General features: G+C 42.6%; 1 protein-coding gene across 2 annotated transcripts; it reads right to left on the reverse strand.

The window, feature by feature from the left end:
• Positions 1-4,854: 4,854 nt before the first annotated feature.
• On the reverse strand, positions 4,855-25,214 carry CUNH4orf54 (chromosome unknown C4orf54 homolog). Of its 2 annotated transcripts, none has more exons than XM_039848703.1 (3): positions 24,788-25,214; positions 17,024-22,469; positions 4,855-9,509 (listed from the first exon to the last, which is right to left on the reverse strand). In XM_039848703.1, exon 2 carries the CDS (start codon positions 22,436-22,438, stop codon positions 17,060-17,062), a length of 5,379 nt encoding a protein of 1,792 aa, XP_039704637.1. In that variant the 5' UTR covers positions 22,439-22,469; positions 24,788-25,214; the 3' UTR covers positions 4,855-9,509; positions 17,024-17,059. The 2 variants fall into 2 exon arrangements, with proteins under 2 accessions (XP_039704637.1, XP_039704636.1); XM_039848702.1 differs by lacking the exon at positions 24,788-25,214 and adding an exon at positions 23,125-23,572.

Here is a 25,214-nt window from a genome sequence, read left to right on the forward strand (position 1 = left end):
AAGTAAGATCATTCTTTTCCAACCCAGTTATTCCAGCTCAGGGACATGGGTAGCTGGAGCCTCTCCCAGCAACTAAGACATAAGGCAGGACCCAACCTGGACAGGATGTCCCTCCGTTGCAGGGCCTCTCACGCACACCCACACTCACTCAGATTGGGACAATCTAGACATGCCACTTGCCTCACATGCACATTTCTGGGATGTGGGAGGAAACCTATGCAGACATGGGAAGAATATCCAAACTCCACCCAGGCAGTGGCCCCAGACAAAAACTGATTTTTTCTCAACATTATAATGAATTGACTTTGAACAAAAAGACATTATTCAAGGACCAGCTGTACTCTGCTACCTACTTACCCAGGATTCAGTCTGAGTTTCTAAACCTGGAAGTCAATCCCTTCTCCACATTTAGTTTCAACATTTCACCCGGCCTTTTATGAGCCCCTCCTGTTCTTGCAAGGTGCACTCTCCAAACAAACCAATGTTTGGCTGTCCCAGTTCCTCTGCTCTCATCCTTTCTCCAGCCCTTCAGCCCAGATGAGTCTCATCAATTCCAGTTCCCATTACATTTGCTGTGCATAGAAGCTGTCAGCTACTAAGATGCCTGTTTCTTCTATTACATATACCACCCACTTGAAAATTAACTATACCAAGTTGGGTGACAACCCTTCTCTATTGCCTCATGTTATTAAAAATTATTTTTAAGGTGCAAATACCTCATCTTCCCAAATACAGTGTGAGCTTCTCAAGCTCAGGACCATGTATACAGTCCGCAGTATCCTCTGCACAGTGCATAGTTGGTGTTCAGTAACTACTAAACTATTCCCTATGGACGTCAGTGCAGTCTTCACTTTCAGGATGTTCACAATGCTTTCAGGATGGCCAAGGAGCCATCTGAACCAGACAGATTTCTGTCTGAGCCTCCATAGCAAAGCAGTCTACTCTTCCTTCATGGCCCAGTGCTCCTATATCCCCTCAAAAGAAAAAAAATAAAGGAGCAAAAAATAAAAACCAGATTAACTTTGCCAAAAAGGAAGAAAAGCAATATTTCTTAAGCATTATCTTTTTTGAAATGCTTACAAAAACCCTGAAACAAGAATTTGTTGTCTCCATTAAAAAAATTATTGAGGAAAATGAGGATCGAAAAGATAAGTATCTCACTGTATGCTAACATCATAGATCAAGAGCAGAGTTCTCAGGAGCATCAGCCTTCTTGCTTCCCTCCAAGAAAGTGGCCAGCTTGTGGTTGCCAGTGCCCTGTGGTCCAGAACAATGGTTCTCAAAACTGTAACCATGAGAATCTCCTGGAGGGCTTGTTAAACTAGATTGCTCCCACTCTCCTCCACTTCAAATTCTACTGTGCCAAGGATTTGCACCGAAAACAGAAGTTTCCTAAGTGAAGCACTTGCTGTTGGTATAGGGACCACACTTTGAGAGTTTTGCCCTAGAGGGAAATGAAGACATTTAAAATCATAAGACCATTGGTCTCTCCTGATATTTGTAAAGTGTGTGTGTATGCGTGTGTGATAACTTTATCCTAAAATTATCTTTAGGATAATTTTAAACAAGTGAAGTGCTAAAATATGAAGTTTCTAAATAGGGTGTTTGCATGTTTGGGAGTGGCAGAGTTGGGATATGAGCGGTAGAGAGACATCTCCAAATCTTATATGTCAAAAGTTTAAAGGATGTTCATGTCCTTTTATTCAGTAATTCTAGTTAAAGGACTTCATCTCAAAGAAATAATTAGAGATGCTTGGAAAGATCTGTGTTCAAAGATGTCCGTTGCATCGTTATTTTCATAGACCCAAAGTATAAAAACTAAGCACTTAAAATATTACATTGATTAAACATGTTATAATACAGCCATATGAAGAAATAAGGTTCACCTGTTAAAAAACCCTTTCTCTAAGAATACTGAAAGATAAGAAGATAGGTTTAAAATTTTATGAAACAAATAAGTAGACTACAAAATAACATGAGAAGTATCAAATACACTTAAAAATATTAATTCCTAGAGGCAATTCGTGTGGTAGTTCCCTCTGAGTGATTAAGGATTTTCTATATTTTTCAGTTTTCAGAATATTTTAAGATTTTCTAAATTTCCTTCAAAAAACATTTTTATACATAGAAGATACATAGAAGATCTCAATAAATGGTTTGACTATTTTTAGCAACCTGTAGAGCAGTGAATTTAAATTTTTTCAGAAGCAGAAATTCTATAATGGAGAAGTGTATTATAGTAGTTAATACTTCTTGAATGCTAACTACAGGCCAAGGGTAATATGTTCTCTCTTTGTAATTTTCACATTACAATCATCTATATAATATAATAATGTTATCCTGTAATACTATATGTAATGTTTTTGTGTATATATACATATGCATATAATAAAACCTGTTCTTACTCTCTATCCAGAAGTACTGAAGGCATATAAGGCTTCAGAGAACACTTCACTCAAGGGACAATCTCTTGATCAGGTTGTAACTTCAAGGGGCAGAAGGAAATATTCATTTTTGCTATGTCTTTAATGACTATCTCTTCACACCACTTCTGTTGGATACACTCCTATCAAAGAGCTTTCGCCACGCTACTTCTCCCTACACTCCTCCCTTATTGCTCCTTCAGTAGCTCCTCTGCCCGGGCACAGCTAAACAGCTTCTTTATGTTTGGTCTCTTGCTATTGTTCTGGTTTTCCCAGTTCTTTTCACACTAAGCCCTCTTTGCTCCCTGCTTGCCCCATGCTGGGTCCTGGGCATGGATCTCTTCTTTGTGGCTCCTAGCCAGTTTCCTCTTTCAATCTCCATGTCTTTGACAAGGCTTAGGCCAGCTAGCTTCACCAGCATATCAGGCATTCTCACCATATTTAAAGGCTTCCTGAAACCCTAACCTCTTCATGAATCAGAGCACTTGGCATGAAGTAGGCTTTTTTTCATTCCTGAAGAACATTAATTCCCTCCACACTGGAAATACAACAGTGATTTCTGCTCTGTGGAACTCCAACATGTGCCCAACACACAAAAAACATGCCCATCAAACCTTGTATACACTACTCTTATTCTAGATTTTTTTTCTAGAATATTTGACAGAGCCTACAGTAATCTAAGAATTGACTTTAAAATTCCTTTTTAAAAAATATCTGTTTAAAAATATCCCTTAATGAGAATAGAGGTTTTAGAACACATTCCCAAATTATTTGACAGTCTTCCATTGAATCTGGGTTCTATGATTATTTGTCAAACAGAGAATGGTGAAAGTGATGTTGTGTCACTTTCTGAACTAGGCTTTAAGAAACGAAACTGGCAGCATCTGCTTCCTATCTCTTGGGACACTCATTGTTGCAACGTGGCCACCATGTTTTGAGGAAGCCCAAGCAGCCCATGGAGAGGCTAGGCTGAAGAGGAATTGAGGCCCCTGACCGGCACAGCTGAACTCTAGCTGATAGCTAGCATCTACTTTCCAGTCATGCGAGCAAGCCGTATTGGCAGTAGATTCTCCAGCCCCTAGTTGTGCACCTGTGTGAAGCAGAGCCAAATCTTCCATGCTGAGCCTTGCCCAAACTACAGATTCATGAGCTAAACAAACTATTTTTTGGTTTTTAAGCCACTAAGTTTTGGGGTGAATCATTACTCAACGATACATAAGTAGAACATGGCCATGCCTGGTTATGAAGATGAGTTCTTCTGGACATAGTGTAGTAGATCTGCATTAGTAGGATTGCAATAGATGGCTAAATTGCTCTATGTCAGCTATAACAGGAAATGAGAGGCTTCTGAGCCAGCAAGCTAAAGAACAGAAGAAGCAGAGGATGAAGAGAGGAAGAGAGCTTCAGTAATAGGGTGTGTGGCTAAAGCATGAATGGACTCAGTGACCTCTAAAAATTATCTTGTGCCAGAGATGGCATGGTGCTAATTAAGAACAAGTATGTAAGTAGTTCAGGCTTAAGGTGTTTGCTAATGCAACGAGCCACCATATGATGGAGCACCTGCTCGTCTCCATCCCATGTACCCTAAACCTTTGGCAAACTCCTGCCATGCATATAATCTTGAGTCAGGAATACTCAGGATCGAATGAGTGTACTGCAGTACAGTCTAGTGAGGTAACGCAATGCAGAGTAGAACAGTGCACACTTGAGTCAAGATGGAGAATGGAATTTGAAAATTCTGGAAACAAGAAAAAAGAGCTGGAAGCCAGAAGTGACTCAGGAAAGTAAAAGGCCTAGAACTGCTCTCAACCTTCTTTCTTGCCCTATCACCACCAACCATGGACGTATGTGAGGAATTCTAGATGTCCCTCTTTGTGGAATGTGGGTTCAAGTCTCTTTAGGGTTTCAATCTTAAGATTTACAATGACTCCAGCTGACTCATGGTTGACTTAAGGGATCTGTGATGGTATTGATCCTCGCTGTGCAGTAGGTCCCCCAAAATGTGTGCCTCTTATATTTAGATTTCAAAGGGGATAACCTCGATGACTTTCCTGGGCCTTGGTGTAGATCCTCAGGGACACTGTCATCTAGATTCCTCTTTGGTGTCAGTGGAGTACCACATACCTTGGTTGATGCTTCTCACAATGCAATTAGATTCATTTGGTTGGTCAGGTAACATAATGTGGGTTCAGGGAAAGACCCATCCCAGACTTCTGACCTCCAGAACTGTAAGATAACAAATTGGAGTCATCTTAAGCCACTGAGTGCAGTTACTGACTGCAACAGTCGAAAACTAATAAGACCTGGATGTGAAATATTAGAGTATTTTAGTTAAATGAAGGATTCGAGTTAGAAAACTGAAGGAGATGAAAATGTCCAAAGCTAGTTAAACTAGCTTTTTTCTAGTTAAAATAAAGACAAACAATGCACATTTTCTTTGGAGTTACTTTTACTGGAAAAAAAAAAAACAAACAACGAAACATTTTTGTTTTCAAAAGAGTCGAAATAAAAGACCATTACACAAGATTGCATGATCTCTTACAAATACTGGCAATTAAGGCACATAAGCTAGTCTCACAGAATCCTCATCTAAGTAGTTTTCTCCATACGTAGTACACTGACAATGTAATTCTCAGAGCTGTTGGGCTGGATTTGCAGTCCCACTGGCCAAGCTCACTGCATTCCATAATTGAGTCACATCAGACCTCAGGTAGGAACTCTTCTACCAAAATTTCTGTCTTGAAAACAGTTCAAATTTTCACATTCTTTTCATTTACCACTGGCTTATTTCGTAGTCAGGGGTATAATTCAGCATTATCCAATGTCTTTCTCCATCATCACACAATTTCCTCTGTTTGGGACATAACTTAGTCAGTCTTCACATTCTTTTCAACCACCACTGTCTTCACTGTATAATAATATGATTTAAATGTAAATATAGAAACCTATATCTTCAAAGGGAGAGGCAAAAAGGACAACCTGTTAAAAAATAGATTCAAAGACTATAGGTAATTCAGGGAGCCCTTGAAAGGACTTTCTGCCATTAACACTAGCTTGTAAAAAGCAATTATGAAACTTTTTTAAAAAAGCTATCAAATTAGACGTGTGTGTTTTATTCTGCACCATTATGAATTAAATAGAAATAAATCTAATAATATATTCTAGTTGCAACATGAAACAAGAATGTTAACAGCTTACAAATACTTCTGTGAATGTTCAGTTCTCTTTGGAGACACGAGACATACAAGCAAGTCCAATTTGCAGAATCCTCCCCTGGGTCTTGTAATCACATGTGCCACAAATAAACATGATTTTTCCCCCCTAGAGGACCAGAGTATGCAATTTTGATTAGATTCAAGCTCAAGGTACAATTTAGCAAATGCTACATGCTTTATTAATGATTTTATGCACCTGTGAGGTCTACTTAGGACCAAGAAGTTAATTAAGAATATAGAAACAGTCTCTTGAAAATATATATCATATCTATATGTATATCTCCTTAGAAATTATGTTAAAACCTAACAGATTTTATAAATTTGACTTTTATAAGTAGTTTTCTAAAACAAACCTACACATAATTTTCCCCCTCAACAGTACTGATAAGATACAGGGCACCTTTTTTCTTTCAAGTATTTGGGTAAAATAACATACCCTGAGAATTTGGGGTGCAAATCTACACCTTGTAAACTGTAGAATGAAACTCTTCAAGCACCACATAGGAAAATGTATACCATGGTAGTTTTTTAAACACAGAGACTATAATTGAATGTGTTTTCTCATGCACATATATATACTTATCATGAGAGTACAGTCAATCTACTTAGGAATCAATACTGTCCTGCAGTCCAAAGTATTATTTCAGGTAGCATGAGCATTCAATTCATAGCAAACACATAAAGTATGAAAATAATTAAAATGCATTAAATCTCTTTAAGAGGCAAGGATGATAGAGTCAAATCTGAAATTAAGAAAAAGAAATTTATATCATTGGGCATTTTCTAGTGATATAGGATGATTTTGAAATGTGTATTGACATTTGATATTTATCAGAGATGTCAAAATATAATTTGTTTTAACTTTTTTACTCAATGATACATAGAAAGCCATATACACACAGACAGATAGAGACATATACAGACAACAGAGAGCCTGTAAGTTAAATCACTAACTGCATATCTGGGCTTTATTTAATCCTGAGGGCAATTTTAGTGAGTGTTTCAAAGAAAATATATCCTGGTGAATTAAATTTTCATACTGGTTACAAGTGTATTCAGTTTTCCAAAAACAATTCAAATAAAGCATATTTCAACCTGAGCATTTAATCAACAGGGAAAAGGGAGTCTAGATTTCTACACACAGTGCCCTGTGGTTCCTCTGGAAAACTGAGTCACATATGTAACCCTGAGAGAAAACGGCAAAAGCCAGACTCTGCCAGTCTAATTAGATTCAAGCTCAAGGCATTATTTAGGAAATGCTACATGCTTTACAAATAGTTTTGTGTAGTAAAACATAAAAGGATAGTTCACTAGCTAAAGGGAAATTGTTAGGGTAATAGTTTTATGGATTGGAAGGTTCATAGACTCTTCTCCCACTTAACTTTGAAGAGCACGACCTTCATTCAAATATCAATGTGACCTCAAGACATAATAAAATAATGACAATGAGGATTTAGATTTACCTCATGTCTTTAAAAATGTTCCTCCCATCACTTGAGGTAATAAATGGCCTAGCAGCTTTGTATGGTTTGAGGAAACAAGCCATAAAATTATCAATAGATGATGTCATGTTCATAGAATATTATTTTAAGGTCATATATTCAATCACTTAGACGTTTACTACACCCTTGACAGCTCCTCAGAAAATGTAGCCTCTCTGATAAAACCAACAAATAAAAAGTTCTCCTTTCTTTCCTAGTTGCTGTCCTAGTTTACCTCAATGTGAGAATGCAAGGCTCAGATCTGCTGGAAATAAATAACAACAAACAGCTTATGGAGCCCCCGGACCATTGGTAGGTAAAAACATTACCACATTTTCTAGGAAAGAAATGTCTCTCTTTTTGAAGAGCTGGCAAGCAGTTGACTATTCAACACGACCACTGGGTTTTCCTAAAAGTCACACATGGTTTTAAAACAGTGTTGGTAATTCTGGTACTACCCACCCAAATGCTATACAAGTTTCACCAGATATGTTCAAATCCTTGAGAATTCATGGTACTATTTTTGAGTATTATAGGTTTGAGACCTTTGAAATTGATTCTACTCTATTATTTTTATATTAAGTGACCTCATACCCAGCCAATCTCTACTGAAAACGAGGATGAGCTGATGCTGTAAGTAGTTCCCCAGTGGTGGAAAACTAAGTAAGTTCTGGGGTGAAGCTGTTGATGTCCCTGGGTAAGAAGACCTCTGTGACAAAGGAATAATACTTTCACTAATACAATACAAGGTCATCTCTTCCATACATAGAGGTTGCTTCATATTTCATGTCTCATAGAGGTTATCATTTCATTTCATAGCTCATGAGCCCAATGATTGACTAAATTGTGACCAGAGCTGACTATTTCTCTCTCAAACCTTTCCTATTTTCCAATAGTTTTTTTTTTAAGGAAGTCCCCCAAAGTGAAATTGAGTTATTTTTCTAAAGAGTCTGAGATAGTAAGCATAACTACAAAGTAATTTGATTACATAAATCAGATAAAAATCAATCTCATAGTTTTTTACCCACACCTTCAGTCATGAATAGGATAAAATTCTGTGGCTTCAAGAAGCAGATCTTAATTAGAAACCAATTATTTATGACCATTAAAATCAAAATAAGCCTTTTTAAAAAATGACCAGAATGTTTTATCTTTGAACAAATGAGTAACTAAGAGAGTCCTTAAATAGGAAAGCCTGAAAGAATCTTCAAGGTATTCTTTTTTAGAGTAAGAAATAATCCAATGTAACATTTGTCAAATATATTGACACACATTAATTCTGACGAGCTAAATATTTATCTATAGGACTATTTAACTCTTCGAGACTCACTGTGAACACTCACTGAAATAACCTTCAGAACTGGGTTACAACTGAGTCAGTTTTGAATGTACATGCAAGATTCTGTGATTTGGATTCTCAGTATCACTTAAAACCATAGGGAGCAAGCGATGTACTCCTAGGTTACTGTTATTGGTATAGCTAGGGCTGGAGAAAATCAGAGCCACTGAATCGGAGCTTACATTCTACTCTATCACTCCAAACGCGTCACTCTTCAGATTGCAAACAATCTGTGAGAGACAGGAGTATGCAACTGTGGTGGGAATCATTGAAGAAGACAAAAAAAAAAAAAATGCTATACACTCATAACAAAGTTTGGGAAATAAATACATTATACATTTCTGAGACTAAGAACTTAATTTTAAATGCAGTTATGGGCTCTTTGGTATTTTAAGCCATTCTATTTTAAGACAACAAATAGTGTCATGATGTTGTACAAGTGGGAAAATTAAAGCACAAAAGTTAAAACCACTATTTTCACAATCAAATCTGAAATCATGCTAAATCCAATAAAAGAACATGTAGAATATAACCAAGAGAATGACTAGGCTTGGCTAGCATATGATTCAAAGTGCAGATTCATTATATTTAAAATCCAGGCACATGCTATAATTCTGTCAGCTAGTCCTCATATTCCAAGAAACTATAAGGAGATTTTTGATCCAAATTATTGATTTGCTCGCTTGGTTTATAAAAGAACCAATCCCATTCTGTTGTATGGTTTGATTGAACTATGAAAATACTTAAGGGATTGTTTGTCTAGTTAAAAGAAGGGAAAGATGAATAGAAAGCTTATATACTGTATTAAAGTATAAAAAGAAAGTTGTACAGAGGAAAAAGATGCAACCATTCAATCAGCCTAGTAAAACTAAAATAACATGAAGTGTCTTAACAGAGTTGTTCAGGAAAATACAGAAACTTACACACTTGATTTATAAGAAGCAAAAACTAAGAATAATACATGTAGAGGAAGTTTTTCAGATGAATTCTTAGTGCTGTTATAATGCAGTCTTCAGATTAAAGAAGAGTAGTCCATCTTTCTGTCTTGCTCCTATAAACAAACATAGTCAAAAAACAGATTGTTAGTGCTAAAGTAAATATCACTTTTAAAGAAACAAGAACAATGTCAAACACATTTTATTTAACTATTTGGCAGATTTCAATATTAATGATGATGACATTCACATTTTAAAAAGTGTTTGCAAATATTTCTGAACTTACTAAACATTATACTGACTTTCAGGAAAGTGCCCAAAGTGGAGCTTCTCTTTGAAACTTGAATCTAATCAACTATACAAAAATGATTTGAGTTAAATATTTAGTTTCATTGAAATCATCCACAGCAGAGTTAAAACGGTATAATAGATATATTCCTGAAATATCACGCAGAAATGAAACTTAGTTTGAGTTAGTAATCTAGTTAAATGAGTGAACTCTATACTGAGAATTCTTGTAAAGTGAATGATCACTATCTAAACTACGTGGACTTTCAAGTAGTGCATTTCATTTAAAATGAGATATACTGGTTAGAACCTAAAACTTAGTTAAATCCATTCTAAGACAAGCATTGACATGTTCAAAAGCTTACTGAAAATTAGCTTTTTCTGTAGATATCTCTCTATGTGTAGTATTGCTACTAAAATTGCCTAAGGAATATTTTTTTTTTTTTAACATTTAAGAGTTGATACTTGAACTTAATATTATGAAGACAGAAATAGAGTGGCCTACAGGTAATATTTGTGAGAGATTAAGAAGACTGTCATGTGAAAAATAACCTTCAAGAAGTATCAAATAACAGTTATCTAATCAATTATATGCAGAATAGCCAGCAAGGGATATTTTAATCTTGTCATCTAGAAATTGAACTGTTAAATATATGATTAAAAAAAGAAGTCTATAAGAATAATTATGGTTCATATGTATATATTTTGTGTTTATTTATTTTATTCTTTTGTATTTTATATTAAGGAATGACCTTTGAGATGAAAGGGACAGTTGTGGGTTTAGAGACTCCTCATTTGCTAACTTTAAGTTTCCTACCTGAGGACATATAAAGTAACAACAGGAAAAGAAAATATAATTACAAGGGGAAGAGAAGAAAATAGAAGACAATGAAGAATCATTTCAATGCAATCCAGGGACGTGCAACAACTCAGGTTGAGTCCCATCATGAGGCAAGATTTGCAGACTCCCTGGGCAAAGTAAGAAGATCCAGAGGGGAGGGAGGAAAGACAAGAGGAAGTGGGGGGCAAGGGAGTGCGGGGAGAGAAAGAGAGTGAAAAACAGTGAGGGGGCCGAGGGCACCTCATGACAGAGAGAATAGTCTGAGAAACAAAGGAGAAATCTGTTTATACTACCTACTGGGTCACTTCAAGGATCCATGGTCTAGACATTGCCTTTTCATTCATTCACAGGATATTGCTTCTGCTTATGTTACCTTGAGGGAATTTTATTTGAAATCTTGAAAGTAATAAAGTTGCTCCAATTTCTATTAAGGATAAAATAACAAAATCACCAGTTTAACCAATCGGAGGATCGTGAAGGAGTCAGTTAAAGATGAGAAGGGTAACTACACTGTGTCACCAGGCAGTTTGGCCTAGGTGACTTCCCATGATTATAGGACCAGAACACATGACAATTCAGCAGGGATGCTGGGTCATATTTTGCCTTGCTCCACACAGGACTGTACCCAGACAGAGAGGAAAATCACCACATGTAGCTGGCAGTCTAAGCCCAGAGTTGTATAACATTCTGGAAAGCCTTAGGGGATACTAGAGTACTCTGACCCATGGCCAACTGACCTGCCCCAAGAGATCAGACAGCTCAAAGGGGACTGCAGAACTGTGGACATTGCCTCCAGTTTGGGGACGTATAAAGCAATCCTGGATTCAGGCCCCTGCCCCTGCCCTAGGAGTCTGCAAAGAGAAGGGCCAATTTTCTGCTCTGGTGAGGGCCTCTCGGAGATGAAGGGCTCTGAGACATTTATGAGGTTATTGTCTGAGGCAGAGTGAACTCTTATTATATGCCATGAACTATTTGATATGTCTTTTGTAACGGTTTTATAATTCAGTCTTCACAACACTCCTGCAAGGTGTTTTCATTTTATAGTTGAGAAAACTGAGGCCCAGAGAGGGCAAGTCACTTGTCCAGAGTAGTAAGAGTATTAGAATTTGGGCCAGATCTGCCTGACTTCAAGGTACACACACTTGGGCTTTTGTAAACCACCCGGCTCTCCTCCAACTAAATTGCATGAACCTGTTGGCATCCAGAGGGGATCCCACTCTCAGGAAGACATCCCACACCCATCCCTCCCCACATACACACAAAATTACCCCACCACTGGGAGCCCCTAGAAGTGCTGACACTGGCTTGGATTTCTCTTTGGGGCATCAATTGTTCTGATAACTAAGGACAGCTAATTTTTTAATCAAAAGAAAAACACGCATGGAGGCTTAGTATATGCTAGACATTACTAGATCCCGGGTCAATTTCTTAACTTATTCCTTTCTCTTTTTCCCAAATGAGGGGAGGGGACAATTCACAACAAAGAATTGAGACCTGGAGGGCAGAGAGTAAGAGAAGGGCAAACAAGGGGCCATCTATAAGAGCACTGCCAGGGAGCCCAAAGGGCCATGATTTCAGTTGATATGTTGATTTAGGACAAGTTATTTCTCCATTCATCAAAAAAGAATAGGTGGCATAATGATAAGTCTTGGTATATAATAAATAATTAACACATTAGCTATCCTGGATTCAGGCCCCTGCCCCTGCCCTAGGAGTCTGCAAGGAGAAGGGCCAATTTTCTGCTCTGGTGAGGGCCTCTCGGAGATGAGGGGGTCTGAGACATTTATGAGGTTATTGTCTGAGGCAGAGTGAATTAGCTACTACTTTTCTGCTTTATTAATTTTATAGAGGGCAGAGAAGAAAATAATAAAGGCAATGAAATTGTGGAGAAAGGCACAAAATTAGGAGCTAGAGGAAAGCTATAATCCAAGAAGACAGAAAAGGAGAAAAGAAAAGGATAAAAAAAAATAGACATTAAGAAGATAAAATAAAACAGCAACCATATATAAAAATTGGGAGAGGAAGTCACAACAAAAGGAAGTTAGAAAAAAAAATAAAAATAAACTAATTATTCAGGGATGTAACTATGGAACGAAGTGAAAATGAAATGTCTCCAGTCTTGGCCTCTCACACAAAGCTGCAAAGCCCATGCGGGTGAAGGAACTGGCAAGGAGGACCAGCTCTTTAAGTTGTCCAGGGTGTGATAAAACAAACAAACAAAAAGGTGAGGAGAAGGGAAGAAGCAAGATGGGGTATTAAACTAAATTAGCAAAAGTGAATGGGAAAGGAGAAACCACAATAAGGAATAAAATCAAACAAAAAAAAAAAAAAAAAGCAAAAAGCAGAAAGTAAATAATCAAAGAGTAAGAGAAGGAAGGAAGGGAAGTGAACTAGTGGGACAGACTCCAGGGAAGAGGACAACCAAAGAAGAGTGGCCCTGAGGACAAAAATAGAAGGGGACTGGCGAGCAATGCGACAGAAGCAAACTGAGAAAAGACTAATATGAGGTGATTTGGGGTTTGGGTCTCCACTCTGCCCCAAAGGGACACTGACAGAAGAATGGCCACTTAATCTCTCTGAGCTCTAATTTCCTTCTTCAATTTTAACACAAGAAGATGGAGTTTGATGATCTAAGGACCTGACTAGAGTCTCCCTGGAACACTCTACAAAAATAGAGTGTTAAATCCAGCCTCTTAAATCCAGCCTCCCCTCTCTTTCCACTTCAGTTGCTGGCTTACAGGGCTCTATCCAAGGGCTAGAAATAATTCCAAAGAGGTATAGAGAAAAGGAAGACCAACATGTAGAAGCAACGTAAAGCACACTCAGAAGTAAAGAAACAAATGAATAAAGTCTTACAGAAAAGAAAAAAAAGGACATCCAAATGAAACAAAATATTGTAATACCCACTGCATAGCAGGCATAGTGGTAATTAAAGTTTTCTTTTGTTATTATTACATATTTATTTCATCTTTATGCCCTTGTTAATATTCCTTAGTATCAATTCTCAGTTAAAATTTTAAAACACAACTATGGCATCCAATTGGGTGGGCAGAGAAAACATGAGAGTGAATATGTCAGAGAAGGAAAAATATAGCTACATGCCTGCAATGACAGAAAACTAAAAGAAAAATAATCTGATTGGAAAAGGCCTCAAAGATCCTATGGAGCTGGGACCTTTCAAAACAAAAATCAACAAACAATAAAGGTCTAAAACAGAAAAGTGTTAACAAAAAAGTTTTGCAACTGGTGTGCCTAGCCCGCTGGTGTGTCACATTTGGGTTCCTGTTGTGACTATCTGGCCACTGGGCTACTGGTTGTAAACTGCCTCATCCATTTATCACAATTTGCTATGTCATTACTAAACAATAATAAAATAAATAATGCTAATTATCTACTTAAAAGTAAAAAAAGACCTACCTATAAAAGCAAAACTAAAGAGAAGTTCATAACAAAAATTAGAGAGAACGGCAGCTGGTTATGCTCAAATACATACAGGAGGAGAAAGCAAATCTCCCTGTTACAAAGTGCAGCTAAAAATAGATGATGAAATACTTATTATTTGAGCTGGAAGGAATCTTAAAGGTTAAGATAGGACTTGAAAACTGGTTTTGCAGTTCTGTGTGTCCGATGTGTGTCCTTTTGCTGGAGCGTAGGCTCCTGGCCGATGGGATCGTACCAGGTCACGTGGGGGTTTATAATCACTGCAGAGGACACTGCAGCTGGTAGAGTGTAAACATGTAATTCATGTTTGTTGAATGAATGAGGGAATTAGTGCATTTCATTCAACCATTCATTTTACAAATGTCTGGAGAGGCAGAGAGTGTCCTGGCTGTCAGTTCAGATCTCACGGCACTCTTCTGCCATCCTTCATTTGCTCCATGCCTCCTATCAAGGAACACACAGAGTGGCCCTCAGGGAGCATGGTGTGGCCCAGGAGCTAAGAGCCAGCTCCACAAGTCCTGGCTCTCTCACTCACTGGGGTCCTCAGCAAAACCCTTTTTTCCAAGCCTGTTTTCCTCTCTGTGAAATGCTGTGATTGAATTAAGTCATTTATATGATTTAGTTCTAAGAAGGAAATAAAACCCTATCTTACTTCAAGGAAAATCTCTGAGACAAGTCTGGTTTTCAAAGGAAATCTTGAACTGAAAGCAGCTTCCAAGACTTCTCAGAAGGACCATTCAGTTGGGCATCAGTTGATGAACGAGTGTGTACAATGTAATTTTTGGATATATATGAACAATCTTTAAAATTTTTTTCATACAAGGAAAAGAACTACACAATTCTTTCTGTATCTGACTTTTCTTTGGAAAGTGGCATAGAACTTTCAGAAAGGTGAATTTCAAAGAATTTTTATTAGTTATCTGAATTTTGATCATTAGATTTTTTGCCTGTATACAGAAAACTAATCTTTGGTTCCTCACTAGTCTCCTTAAATTGTGAAGCCGGCTTTTGCCTTCTATCTTTAGGGCTGTGGACTAAAATAAAGGTTGTGCTTTTTTTAAAAAAAAAAAAAAACAACTTTCAAAATAATCACTGTTCAAATCTCGAACACTAAAAACTCTGATTTCCATTTGCGTCTGATGGGAACAACTTCAGGCTCAGCAGACAGGAGAAAGGCCAAAGGCAGCTGCAAAGGGCACACTACGGGAGCTTGTGCCTGGTTCCTCCCTCCTCTGCACTCTGTCCTCCCTTCCCCTTGCTTCTGCACCTCCACAGCTCACACAAAGGCCTCACAGGATTAGCCGCTCCCAAATAACCTTAGGTAAAGATATCACCTGTCCAGAAGATTAAAACATTTTTGTCCAGAAGCTACTCTTTTCCTTCTGCAAAACTAATTATCTGAGTCTCTTCCATATGCATACTGATTTTTTTCCTTATTTTCTTTATCAGACAAAAGATACATTATTTCTTTTTAATCCTCCCACTCCTCTCCTTATCTGTGATTATATACACTGTGCCTGTTACAAATTCTTGAAGAAAAATCATTCAAATCATCTATTACTAGACTGTAAGTAAAACGAGGCTTGTGCTTTCACCTGAATTCTTAGAGAAAGACCCAAGGATTTTTGAACAGTGGCCTAATGTTGTCTTGCAGTCCAATAAGTGTAAAGCATCATAACAATCCCTTAGTTTAAAAGGGGTTTTGTAAGTTGCAATATACTGTTATGTCACCTGATGTTCAGATACATTTTGAGTAGATATTATCGACATGTAAGTGTCATGAGTGCTACAGAGTGAGTAGCCTAAGAACACGTAGCCGTAGCCGCAGCTGGTGAGAAGCTGTTACTCTAATCAAATGATCCTACTTCCTAATTTAAGGCTCTTTCATTGCACAATGAAACAATGTTCTGTTCTTTTTCAGTTCAGAAAATAAAGAAATAGCTTATTTCTTCTATATATGCATAGAAAAGTTTTCTCTCCTTTGATAAGGGATAATCTTACCAAAGAGTGAAAGTCCAAGAAATATTTACGATGTCAACCCTTCCTAATCAGAAGAGAACAGAAGAATTTGGCCCCAGAGCGCTGTCATCTTCGTGCTTATATCTGAAGTTTGCCTGTCTTACGTGTGTGACCTGACGTGTCCTGGTTCACTTTTCCTATCAAGTTCCATGGACTGTATTTACAGCAAGGATTCCTGTTGTCAATTTGGATTAACTCAGGTATTACAAATCTACTTTATCTGATCTCCTTTAAAGAGGGACAAGTGGAAGTTGCTTCTTTTCTGAAAGGAGAGAATGCAGATATGAAAGTGAGTGCCTTGTAAGGGCTGCAGGCTGAGAGTAGTGGATTCAGTCTGAATGGACTAAATCAAACACAGCAACCCCTCTAGTAGATGTCAAGCCCGTATGTGTGTGTGTGTGTGTGTGTGTGTGTATGCGGCAAGGCGTGTGCTACCATCTTAAAGACCTTAGACTCATCTAAGAAAAAGTATTTGGATCATCCGAAAACAAAAACGAGAGCTTAAAAAATACAGCCTTTTTGTTTAAGAAACTTCAAGAGGAAAATGTGGAGGAGGGAGATAAGCTTTTCTACAGATTTTAGAAAACCCCCATAACACGAAAATGTCAGGTTTTGACTCTCCTTACTCCTGAGGAGTTAACAGTGTTCCCAGTGCTGTCTCAGGATGTTCTGCCTTCTGTCCCTGAGGCTGCCAGGAATAGAGTGAGGCTCACTCCATGAAATCCAGACCGGGTTTTTGTTTCTCTCCCATACCAACCATCACCAAAGGCTAATCTGACAGATACATGGTTCAGTTCCCTCCCACTCACAGGTGAGGAAAACAACAGGCAATTCAAAAGAGTCAAAGGGAGAAAAGCCACAGAGGCTGAGGAGTGAGGAAGCTAGGCAAGAAAATTAGCTCCTTAATAATTTGGATAGGATTTTGTTCTAATCTTCCAAAATGCCCATTTCTAGACAGTGTTCTCTGCTATAAATCTGCCACTTCAAACACAAAGAAATAGGATTGCTCTTAATCCCTTAAATAATTGAAGTCATACTCACCAGCAGCTGTTCTGTCCTACTTCCTGTGACTGCTCATCATCTGTGTTCCACCACAAAACTCATGGTGGTGCCGTCAAAAGAAGGGGGGGCAATGATCCTTGGCCCCAGGGGCTGCGAAGTGATGCTGATGACAGGCTTGCCATGCAGCTGGGCGAAGCCTTTGGCTCCCACGAGCTGGGATGTGGCTGCTGGGGCAGAGGAGGAAGAGGAGGCGGGAGACTGACCAGAGGCTGTGAAGTATGGGGCCTCAGTGAATGTCGAAGCTGCCTCTTTGCTGGGGGGCTCTGTGGCCATCTGAGAGAGCTCACTGCTCCCTGTAGTGTGAGCAATTGGTGTGGGCTGCAGGGCGTTGGCGGGCAGCACTGTGGGCAGAAATCCAGGGTAGATCATGTAGGTGGGTCCATAGGCACCGGGACTCAGGGCTAAGGGGGGCACAGGGAGAGACATGGGAGCCACAGCCTGCTGCTGGGAGGTCATGGGTACATCCACATACTGCCCTGTCTCAGGGTCAAACAGTCTCCGGGTCATGGGCTGTACTGGAGTGTCCACCAGATAGTACTGGCCAGTCGTCACATCCAGGAGCATCTTGCGCTGGGTCTGCTGAGGCTGTGGCTGCTGGAAGGGATCTGTGGGGACAGGAGCTGCGCCTGCAGGCGCCGGGGCAGGCATGCCAGGTGGAGAGAAGCAGAGGACCTGGGGCTGGGCCCCCTGCAGGGTGAAGGGCAGTGGCTGTTGGTGGTAGATGGCAGTGGGAGGATGCTCTGGGCTCTGCGGCCCTGGAGGGGCAGTTACCGGCTCTCGTGGGTTGTCAGGTTTGGTACGCCACGCTGGACGGCTGGTTCCACTGACCTGGGAGCCTTTGGAGCTGCTAGGGACCTGACTGCGGGCGCTCAGCGGGGGCAAGCTGCAGAGAGTGGTCACTGAGGAGGCCGGGGCCCCCTCCCTCCCAGCCCCAGGCCTGCCTGGAAGCTCCCCAGCTGCAGAGCTTCCTTTAAGGGGGATAGTCAGATAATTCTCACAGTCACTATTGTTCTTATCCAAACTGCTGCCATTTTTCCTGTTGGTCACCTCATCGAGAGGTGCCCTGGTGGCTGGAGAGATCTTGAGGGACCGTAGTCCCTGAGACTTGATGCCCTTTGCTGCTGAAGGACTTTCTGGAGAAAGCCCCTGTGGGAACTTGCCAGCGACACCCCCAGTTTTCTGGGTGCTGCTGGCACTAACTGTGAAGACATTCCGGTTGCTGGGGAGTGGTGGGAGGGGCTGCAGGGGCTGGGTTCTCTCCACATCCTTGTGGACTGGGGGGATATAGAGGGAACGGGGCCTTTCCCTGGCCAGGTTCTCAAAAGCAGCGGCTCGAGCAGACACACTCTCCATGCTCGGATTGGAGTTTCTCCGCTGCAGACGCTCCATGGGCGCCCCTCGCAGGACCACTCCGCCCTTGTTTCCTGTGCCGCGCTCTCCTGCCTCACCCAGGCGTTTGGCCAGCTTGTCCGGGTCCCTCTCGGCAACCCCGGAGCCTTCCCTCTCCTCGCTGGCAATGAGCGACAGGACGTGGCTGTCGGTCATGATGGGCAAGGGGTCGCTTTTGCGCTTCCACTCGTTCCTGTCGAAGCTGTACAGCTCCTCCATGGACCTTACAGCTGCAGTCAGCTTCTCCAGGGCATTCCGAGATGGCTTGGGGCCTTTCCCTTCCTCCTTGACCTCCTCGTCCTTGGCCTTCTCTGGGGTCTTCTGAGCAGAAGCCTTGGAGACAATCTTGAGCACAGGCAGGTATGAGCCCTGCTCAGGCTTATTGGGAGCAATGGTGGCCACGGGCAGCCTGCCAGATGCCCTGTGAACCAAGACTGTCCCTTCCAGAGAGGAGGAATTCAAGCCACTGCTGCAGCCACCTTTGCCCAGGCTCTCCCTCAGCTCTCGGTCCATGCTGTCTTCTCTCTGGTTCACCACAGCCTGGCATGTAATCACCATGGGGGAGAGGGATCTGGACCCACCAGCTGCAGGAGCCAGCTGCCTGGGTTTGGGCCCCGTCAGCCCCTGCTCCGGGGTCACACTGCCCTTGTCACTGCTATCTGCTGACCCTTTGATTAGTTTCCTGACATCTCTCACTTGGTGGAGGGGTCCCTGAGCCTTGGATTTGTCTCTGACGTCTCTCACCTGGAACTGGGGCACTTTTTCCAGGTTGTCCCCCCGGAAGAGTTTCTGCTGCACCCTGCTGTTGTCCTCAATGGTCCTGAGGAGGTTAGAGGCGCTGCCACTGGCCAGTTTGGGCGTGAGCAGCTTGGCAATGTTGAAGTCGGAACTTGGCTGCTGCACACTCCCCAGCCGGATCTTGATTTCCGGAGCCTTGGGCCTGATGGGGGCAGTGGAGGTGGCCTGGGCAGCTGGGTACTTGGTGGCCTGTTTCCCTGGCTGCTTGTCTTTGGATGTCTGCTGGATGTTGGGGACAAAGAGACGAGACATGATGGTGGACTTGCTGGCAGAGATCTCCCCGAGATCAGCCCTCCAGTCGCCCCCTTTGGGGAGTTTCAGCTTCCCAATGGGGGCTTTTTCTTCTCGCTTCTCGGCCTCTTTCTCTTTCCACGATCGGAATGCACTGTTCTGACTCCGGAGGAAGATGCCCTTGACAGTCTCTGATGCATTCTTTTTAATTTCACACACTTCTTCTGTGTGCCCATCGGCGAAATTTCGGCTGGAGCCTGCATTGCTCTCCCGAGGAGCACTGGCTTTGAAAATTGGGGATTTAGACCCGGCTATAGACCCCTCCCCACCAGGGTCTGACACGCTGAGCACCGTGTACTCGGAGCTGGCCTCCGAGTGGCGAGAGCTCTGCCTCTGCAGGCACCTCTCCCGCTGCTTCTCAGCCCCAGGGGGGCCCTCTAGCTCCTTGGAAGTACTGGAGAGGCTGTGGTGAGATGTGTCAGTGACTTCTCCCCTCTCCATTTTGAACTCATGTTCCCGCTGCATCTTCTTGGAGATGACATTTTTGAGCAGACTGGAAGCAAACTTGGACTTCTTCTGGGCGCCCTCCACACGGGAGACAGGTTTGCTGCTCTCAGAGGTCTCTGAGCCATCGTCTGTGTACACTGACCCGGGACCTTTGTTGGAGCCTTTGGTGGTCTTGCAGGGCCCAGTGGCTGAGCTGGCTTTGCTCTCACTGCGAAAATTCAGAGGCTCCAGAAGGGTGACCACGCGGGAGCCGGTCTGGACCTGCTTCTGGAAACACAGAGGTGTCTCCACGTGTTTGATTTCCCCCTCAACTTTGCTGACCACGAACTCCAAGGCCTTGGTCTGGGACTTCCTGGAGTGGATGTAGAGCTGGTCTGCAGTCGTCCTGGCTCCACCGCCCTTCCTCAGACCTGCGGCCACGGAGGCCGCACTGCTCCTGAGCAGGCTCTGTTCCACCCTGGCTCCAACACCTCCACATTTTAGGTCCAGGAAGGTTGACCAGCGTCCGAAGCCGACTTCGGAGAGCGTGGAGGACTCCCGAGAGCTGATGTTCAAAGCCTCAAAGTAGGGGTAAGCGAGGCTCCGGAAGGCACGGGAGGTCAGGTTACGCACCTCTTTGTCCGCATCGTCCAGTTCACTCACGGCACTGGAGGCCCCGCTCGAATAGTCCACCAGCTCCTTCGCCCGGATGGCCCCGCATCGGGTTTGCAGGCGAGCAGGAACAGCGATGAATTTCTTTGCATGGTCCTGAGCCACCGCTGCAGCCGGGTCTTGCTTCAGTGAACTTGAATTGTGTTCAGCAGCTGTAGAGACGCGGAGGCTCATGTCGCCTTCATGCTTGGCAGCATAAATAATGTTTTGCTTTGCACGCACGTTGCTAGGCTCATTTATAGCCCGGGAAGTCGGTTTGATTGATAGGAGGATCTGGCTCGCTGCATTCCCACAGCTGCTTGCGGCGGCTGCTACCCCTGAAGCTGCCTCCGGGGGCTGTGGCAAGGGCTCAGGCAGAGTGGCAGTGCCAGGGCCAGTGGGTGGGGGAGTGGGGCCACTGTCAGAAGGGCCACTGCCCACTTCTGTGCTGCTGGTGTTGCGACCACTGCTGCCTGCGCTGGGGCGGGCGGGATCACTGCTGGTGGGGCTGGGCGTCCGGGTGGCATTGGTGCTGGGAGTGGTGCTGAGGTAGCAGCTGTTATCCTCTTCAGTGGGGGTAGTGACGTCCCCTGGGGTCTCATCGCTGCCACCAAAGGAAGCATAGTCCACGAATGAATAGATCACGTTGTTGTCCTCGAAATCCCAGCGGGAGGCCAGCCCTACGTCGAAATCCATGTCCTGTTCAACCTCACTCAGCTGGATCTCGTGGGTGGTGATATAATGAGGCTCCTCATTTGGTGGGGGGCCCCTGCTGCCCTGAGACTTGGCAATAATGTCTCTGCACTCTGTTCCATCTTCTCCGATACCTGCATCCGCGCCCCCTCCTGCTTTTTTCCCTCCCACTCCTCCCCGGGGCTGGCAGCTCACTGCACTCTCACCACTGTCACTCTCAAAGCCTAAAGATGAAGACGAGGTGGCCAGAGCCCCTGCCGATGTGGTGGTTTCATCCAACTTGGAAAGGCCACTTTCTGCTTTGTCCCCCAGGGAGGAGGAGGAGGAAGAGGAGGAGAAGGACAAGTTACTGCACTCGTCATTGGAGGAGAGTTGGGGTCTGGAGAGCTCCGAGGAAGCAGGATTCTCCTGGGGGGTTGGAGCCTTGCACTCTTGACCACTGGGTTCATCCTGGGCTTTCTCTTTGGGACTCCTGGAGGGCCTTTGATCCCCAGATGAGCGCTCCAGTGTTAGTGTCACGGTCCGGGGACTCTCCTTCTTGACTCCAGCTGAAGCACACATCTCTACATATTGCGCTTCTCCCTGGGAGCAGGCTGATGGCTTGGGCAGTGGCTGCAGCTGCTGCTTTAGCTCCTGGCTATCTTGAGCTCCGCTCACCCGGTCCCCCACCTCCCTCAGTCTGGCCTGTGGATCCAGCTCAGGAGTGGCCGCTTCCATTCTGAGCCCTCGCCTAGGTATCGGCAACAGGAGGAAACAGTGGTGAGCGCTCGGGCTGTCCTGGATCCCTCCCCGGCAATGGAGGGGCTGCAGAGTTGCCCGAAGCAGGGTCCCACGTGCCTGGACTGGCCCCAAGGCTGCAGGCACCACTGCCACTGCCGCCACCACCTCCCAGTTCTTCAGCCCCTGTGGCGAGGCCGGGACAAGCCTGACGGAGGTGGGAAGGCTTCTGGATGGGGTAGCAGAGGTGGTCTGTGGCCAGGGGGCTGCTCCTCTGGCCGAGACTGTGGCCACCTTCCTGTAGCTGAGCTGTTCTGTCCAGTTGTTGGCCTGGCACCGTCGGCAGCTAGGAGTTTGAATGCCATCAGCCACGGAAGGAGCAGCATCTGTAGGTCGACCCCGAGACTCCCAGAAATGAAAGGAAAGCATGTGCTGTTTCTCGTGAAGCCTTGTCCCTTTCCTGGATGGGGCAAGAGTGGGTCACGTCATTCCAGAAATATTTTTAGTGTCTATTTCCTAGTTATAGTGAAACCATACTTGAGGGTAGAGAGGAGGCTCTAAGATGAAAAGAGAAGGTTGGGGGCGTAGGAGGCATGTGGGTTCTAATTTAAACCAACCAAATGTCCTATGTAATCTATTATAGTGTTGTCTAGCAAGTATGAAAGTATTCTTCACTGACTGCCACTTTTACTCCCAAGTCTGATTAAATGTTATTTTTTTCCCTCTTGTTCTTAAATGAAATCCAAATTCTGCATTGCATTTCAAATCAATTAAGGACAATCCAGAACAATTTCGAAATCTCCCTTCTAGAATCCTCACTGTGCAGACTCAAAGTACAAAAGGGCATTTTAAAGACTTAAAACATAATACTTTAAATAAACTTTTTATTATAGTGACTAAAAAGGAGAGTGTGGGGTCAAAACTGACACTACTTCAACTCCCAACACTATCCAATCAACCTCAAAATAGTTCCCTAAACTAAAACTGTGACAAGACAATAAACCTCCAATTAAATATAGCCTGAGCTGCAGCCTCCCGATTCGGTTACACTGGCTGAACTCCAGACCTGCAGGGCACCAAGTCAATAGGCACGAAAGAACAACGAACACACTTACCCTTCATGAGTACAGTGTAGCTTGGAGGGAGGTTCAGAGAGGAAATGTGACCCGCTGGCATGCCCCATGGAAACAAAGCCAGAATCCCAGGTCACTGGCTCTGAGGTACATCCATTTCAGACAATTCAGTAGTTGTGAATTTGCCAAGCAACCCAGATGGGGGTTCTATGCTTGCTATCCTCAGGGCAGATCACTTGGGTTATAAGTGGAGAACCACAACTCTTGGTTTTGGTGAGATCTGGCCCTCATCACTGCCAGGCCCAGTTCCACCACTATACATAGCCTATGTGTCACTTATACCGATTGAATAAAGCACTATTTTAAACATCCACGTTTGTGAAGAACAAAAATAACACCATCGACCATCCCCTTCCAACATGAAAGCCACCCCCGCACAGAAAAATGTTCCTTCCTCTGGTTAGGCGTGGGGGTAGGTATGGAGTGGGGGCCTCAGACAACTGAAGCATTTACCTTCCCATACTGAGATGTGGACAACACAGCCCTGCCACTCTTCCCACAACAACTTGCTTCTGCCTATATCATTGATATTAAAAACACAACACAGGGAAAAACTGGAAATATCAAGTCTCACGATGTGTAAATGAAGCCAGAGGAGCATAAGGTGAAGAGAGTAAAAGAGAAAAGGAAAGGGAAAGAAACAGAGAGAGGGAGAGAGGAAGAGAAGGAAGAAGAATTTGCCAATTTGCTCTCAGCTTTGTGATAATGGGGACCATGCTCAATGGTACAAAATCCTAGATTCTTAATGATAATAGAAAATTTTAAATAATGATGACTATAACTAAAACTTATAAGTGCTTACTATGAGCAAAGCACTATTTGGAGAATTTTTAAATGTGTATATATTAATTTTTTTAATCCTCATAACCACCTGAGTTAGGTATAATGACTATAGTGACTTTATAGATGGGAAAGCTGAGTCACAGAGATGGTAAAGAATTACAGAGCAGAATTCAAACCCAGGCCGTCTGGCTCCAGAGCTTGAATGTTTACCACAATGCTACAGCGCTTTGCTGATTTCCATGCTCAAATATTCTCCATGGCATGTTGATGCTCAGCTGGAAGGAATTTCATCTGCATGACCACAGATAAACCATATAACCATTTCTTGGTTTTCTTCTCTCTTTCTTTCTTTCTTTCTTTTTTTTTTTTTTTAAATATCATCAACCTGTGTATACATTATATACTCAGGGATTAAGGAAACTGACACTATAAATAAAATGAAGTAAAATATAATTGGCTCCTTCAGGCAAACAGAGTATTTTAAATCTTCCATTTTATCTTTGCTTTGAGGCCTTGAACAATAAATCCCGAACATTGTCTCAAGCACTATGAGCCATACACACTTCATAACTGAATAGAGGACAGAGTTTCTGCCCACCAAGACAATTATAATCTAAGGAGGAATTTTCCATCACTTTCCATATGGCCCTGTCTGTCATGACAACTTGATAGATTTCAGTAGTTCCCCCTGCAGCTGGCAAACAGCACTGGAAGGTCAGATGCCCTGGGTACAGTGCGTAATTGCTTAATGCCTGAAGTTCTGGAAACCGACTTCCAGAGTCTTGCTTCCTCCAGTGAGCACAGTCCTAGCCGAAGCTCCTCAAGAGACAAAGGGAGAGGTTATCCTAGAAGAGGTACTTACCTCCAAAATATCTGTGTGGCACCTTTTCTCTTTTCTATATGAATGGATGCAAGCGTAGGAAAATTTTTGTAGGAAAATCTTTTTCAAATAAAGTCAATTTCCAAAAAGTAGAATTTAATTCAAACCACAAATTCTAGTTAAAAATCAAACAAACAGAGAATTTGGAGGACAAATTGAAAGATTAAAAAAAAAAAAAGAAAGAAACTCATAAATGAAAAACAATGACCAATTGAAGGGTAAAATGGAACGATTACCCCAAATTCCTGCCCTCTGGCATTTTCAGAGTTCCAGGCAGTATATGTTACTATGAGATAGGCTCAATTCTGTTGAAATAATTTGCAGGCATTTGGTAGGCATGGAGCCTTTTATTCCTTAATATGACTACAGTCATTTTTTTTACAGATGAACTCAGTGATTGCCTACCTGA

The sequence above is a fragment of the Pteropus medius genome, unplaced genomic scaffold (genome assembly GCF_902729225.1).
Source record: "Pteropus medius unplaced genomic scaffold, Ma_sr-lr_union100, whole genome shotgun sequence".
Classification (NCBI taxonomy): Eukaryota; Metazoa; Chordata; class Mammalia; order Chiroptera; family Pteropodidae; genus Pteropus; species Pteropus medius.

What these genes read in the sequence shown, in the direction of transcription:
- CUNH4orf54 (XM_039848702.1), bottom strand. Translation starts at nt 23,192, where the DNA reads ATGGGGCATGCCAGCGGGTCACATTTCCTCTCTGAACCTCCCTCCAAG. An exon ending in CTACACTGTACTCATGAAGG is followed by an intron (nt 22,470 to 23,124) that starts GTAAGTGTGTTC and finishes TGCCCCATCCAG; the next exon opens with GAAAGGGACAAGGCTTCACG.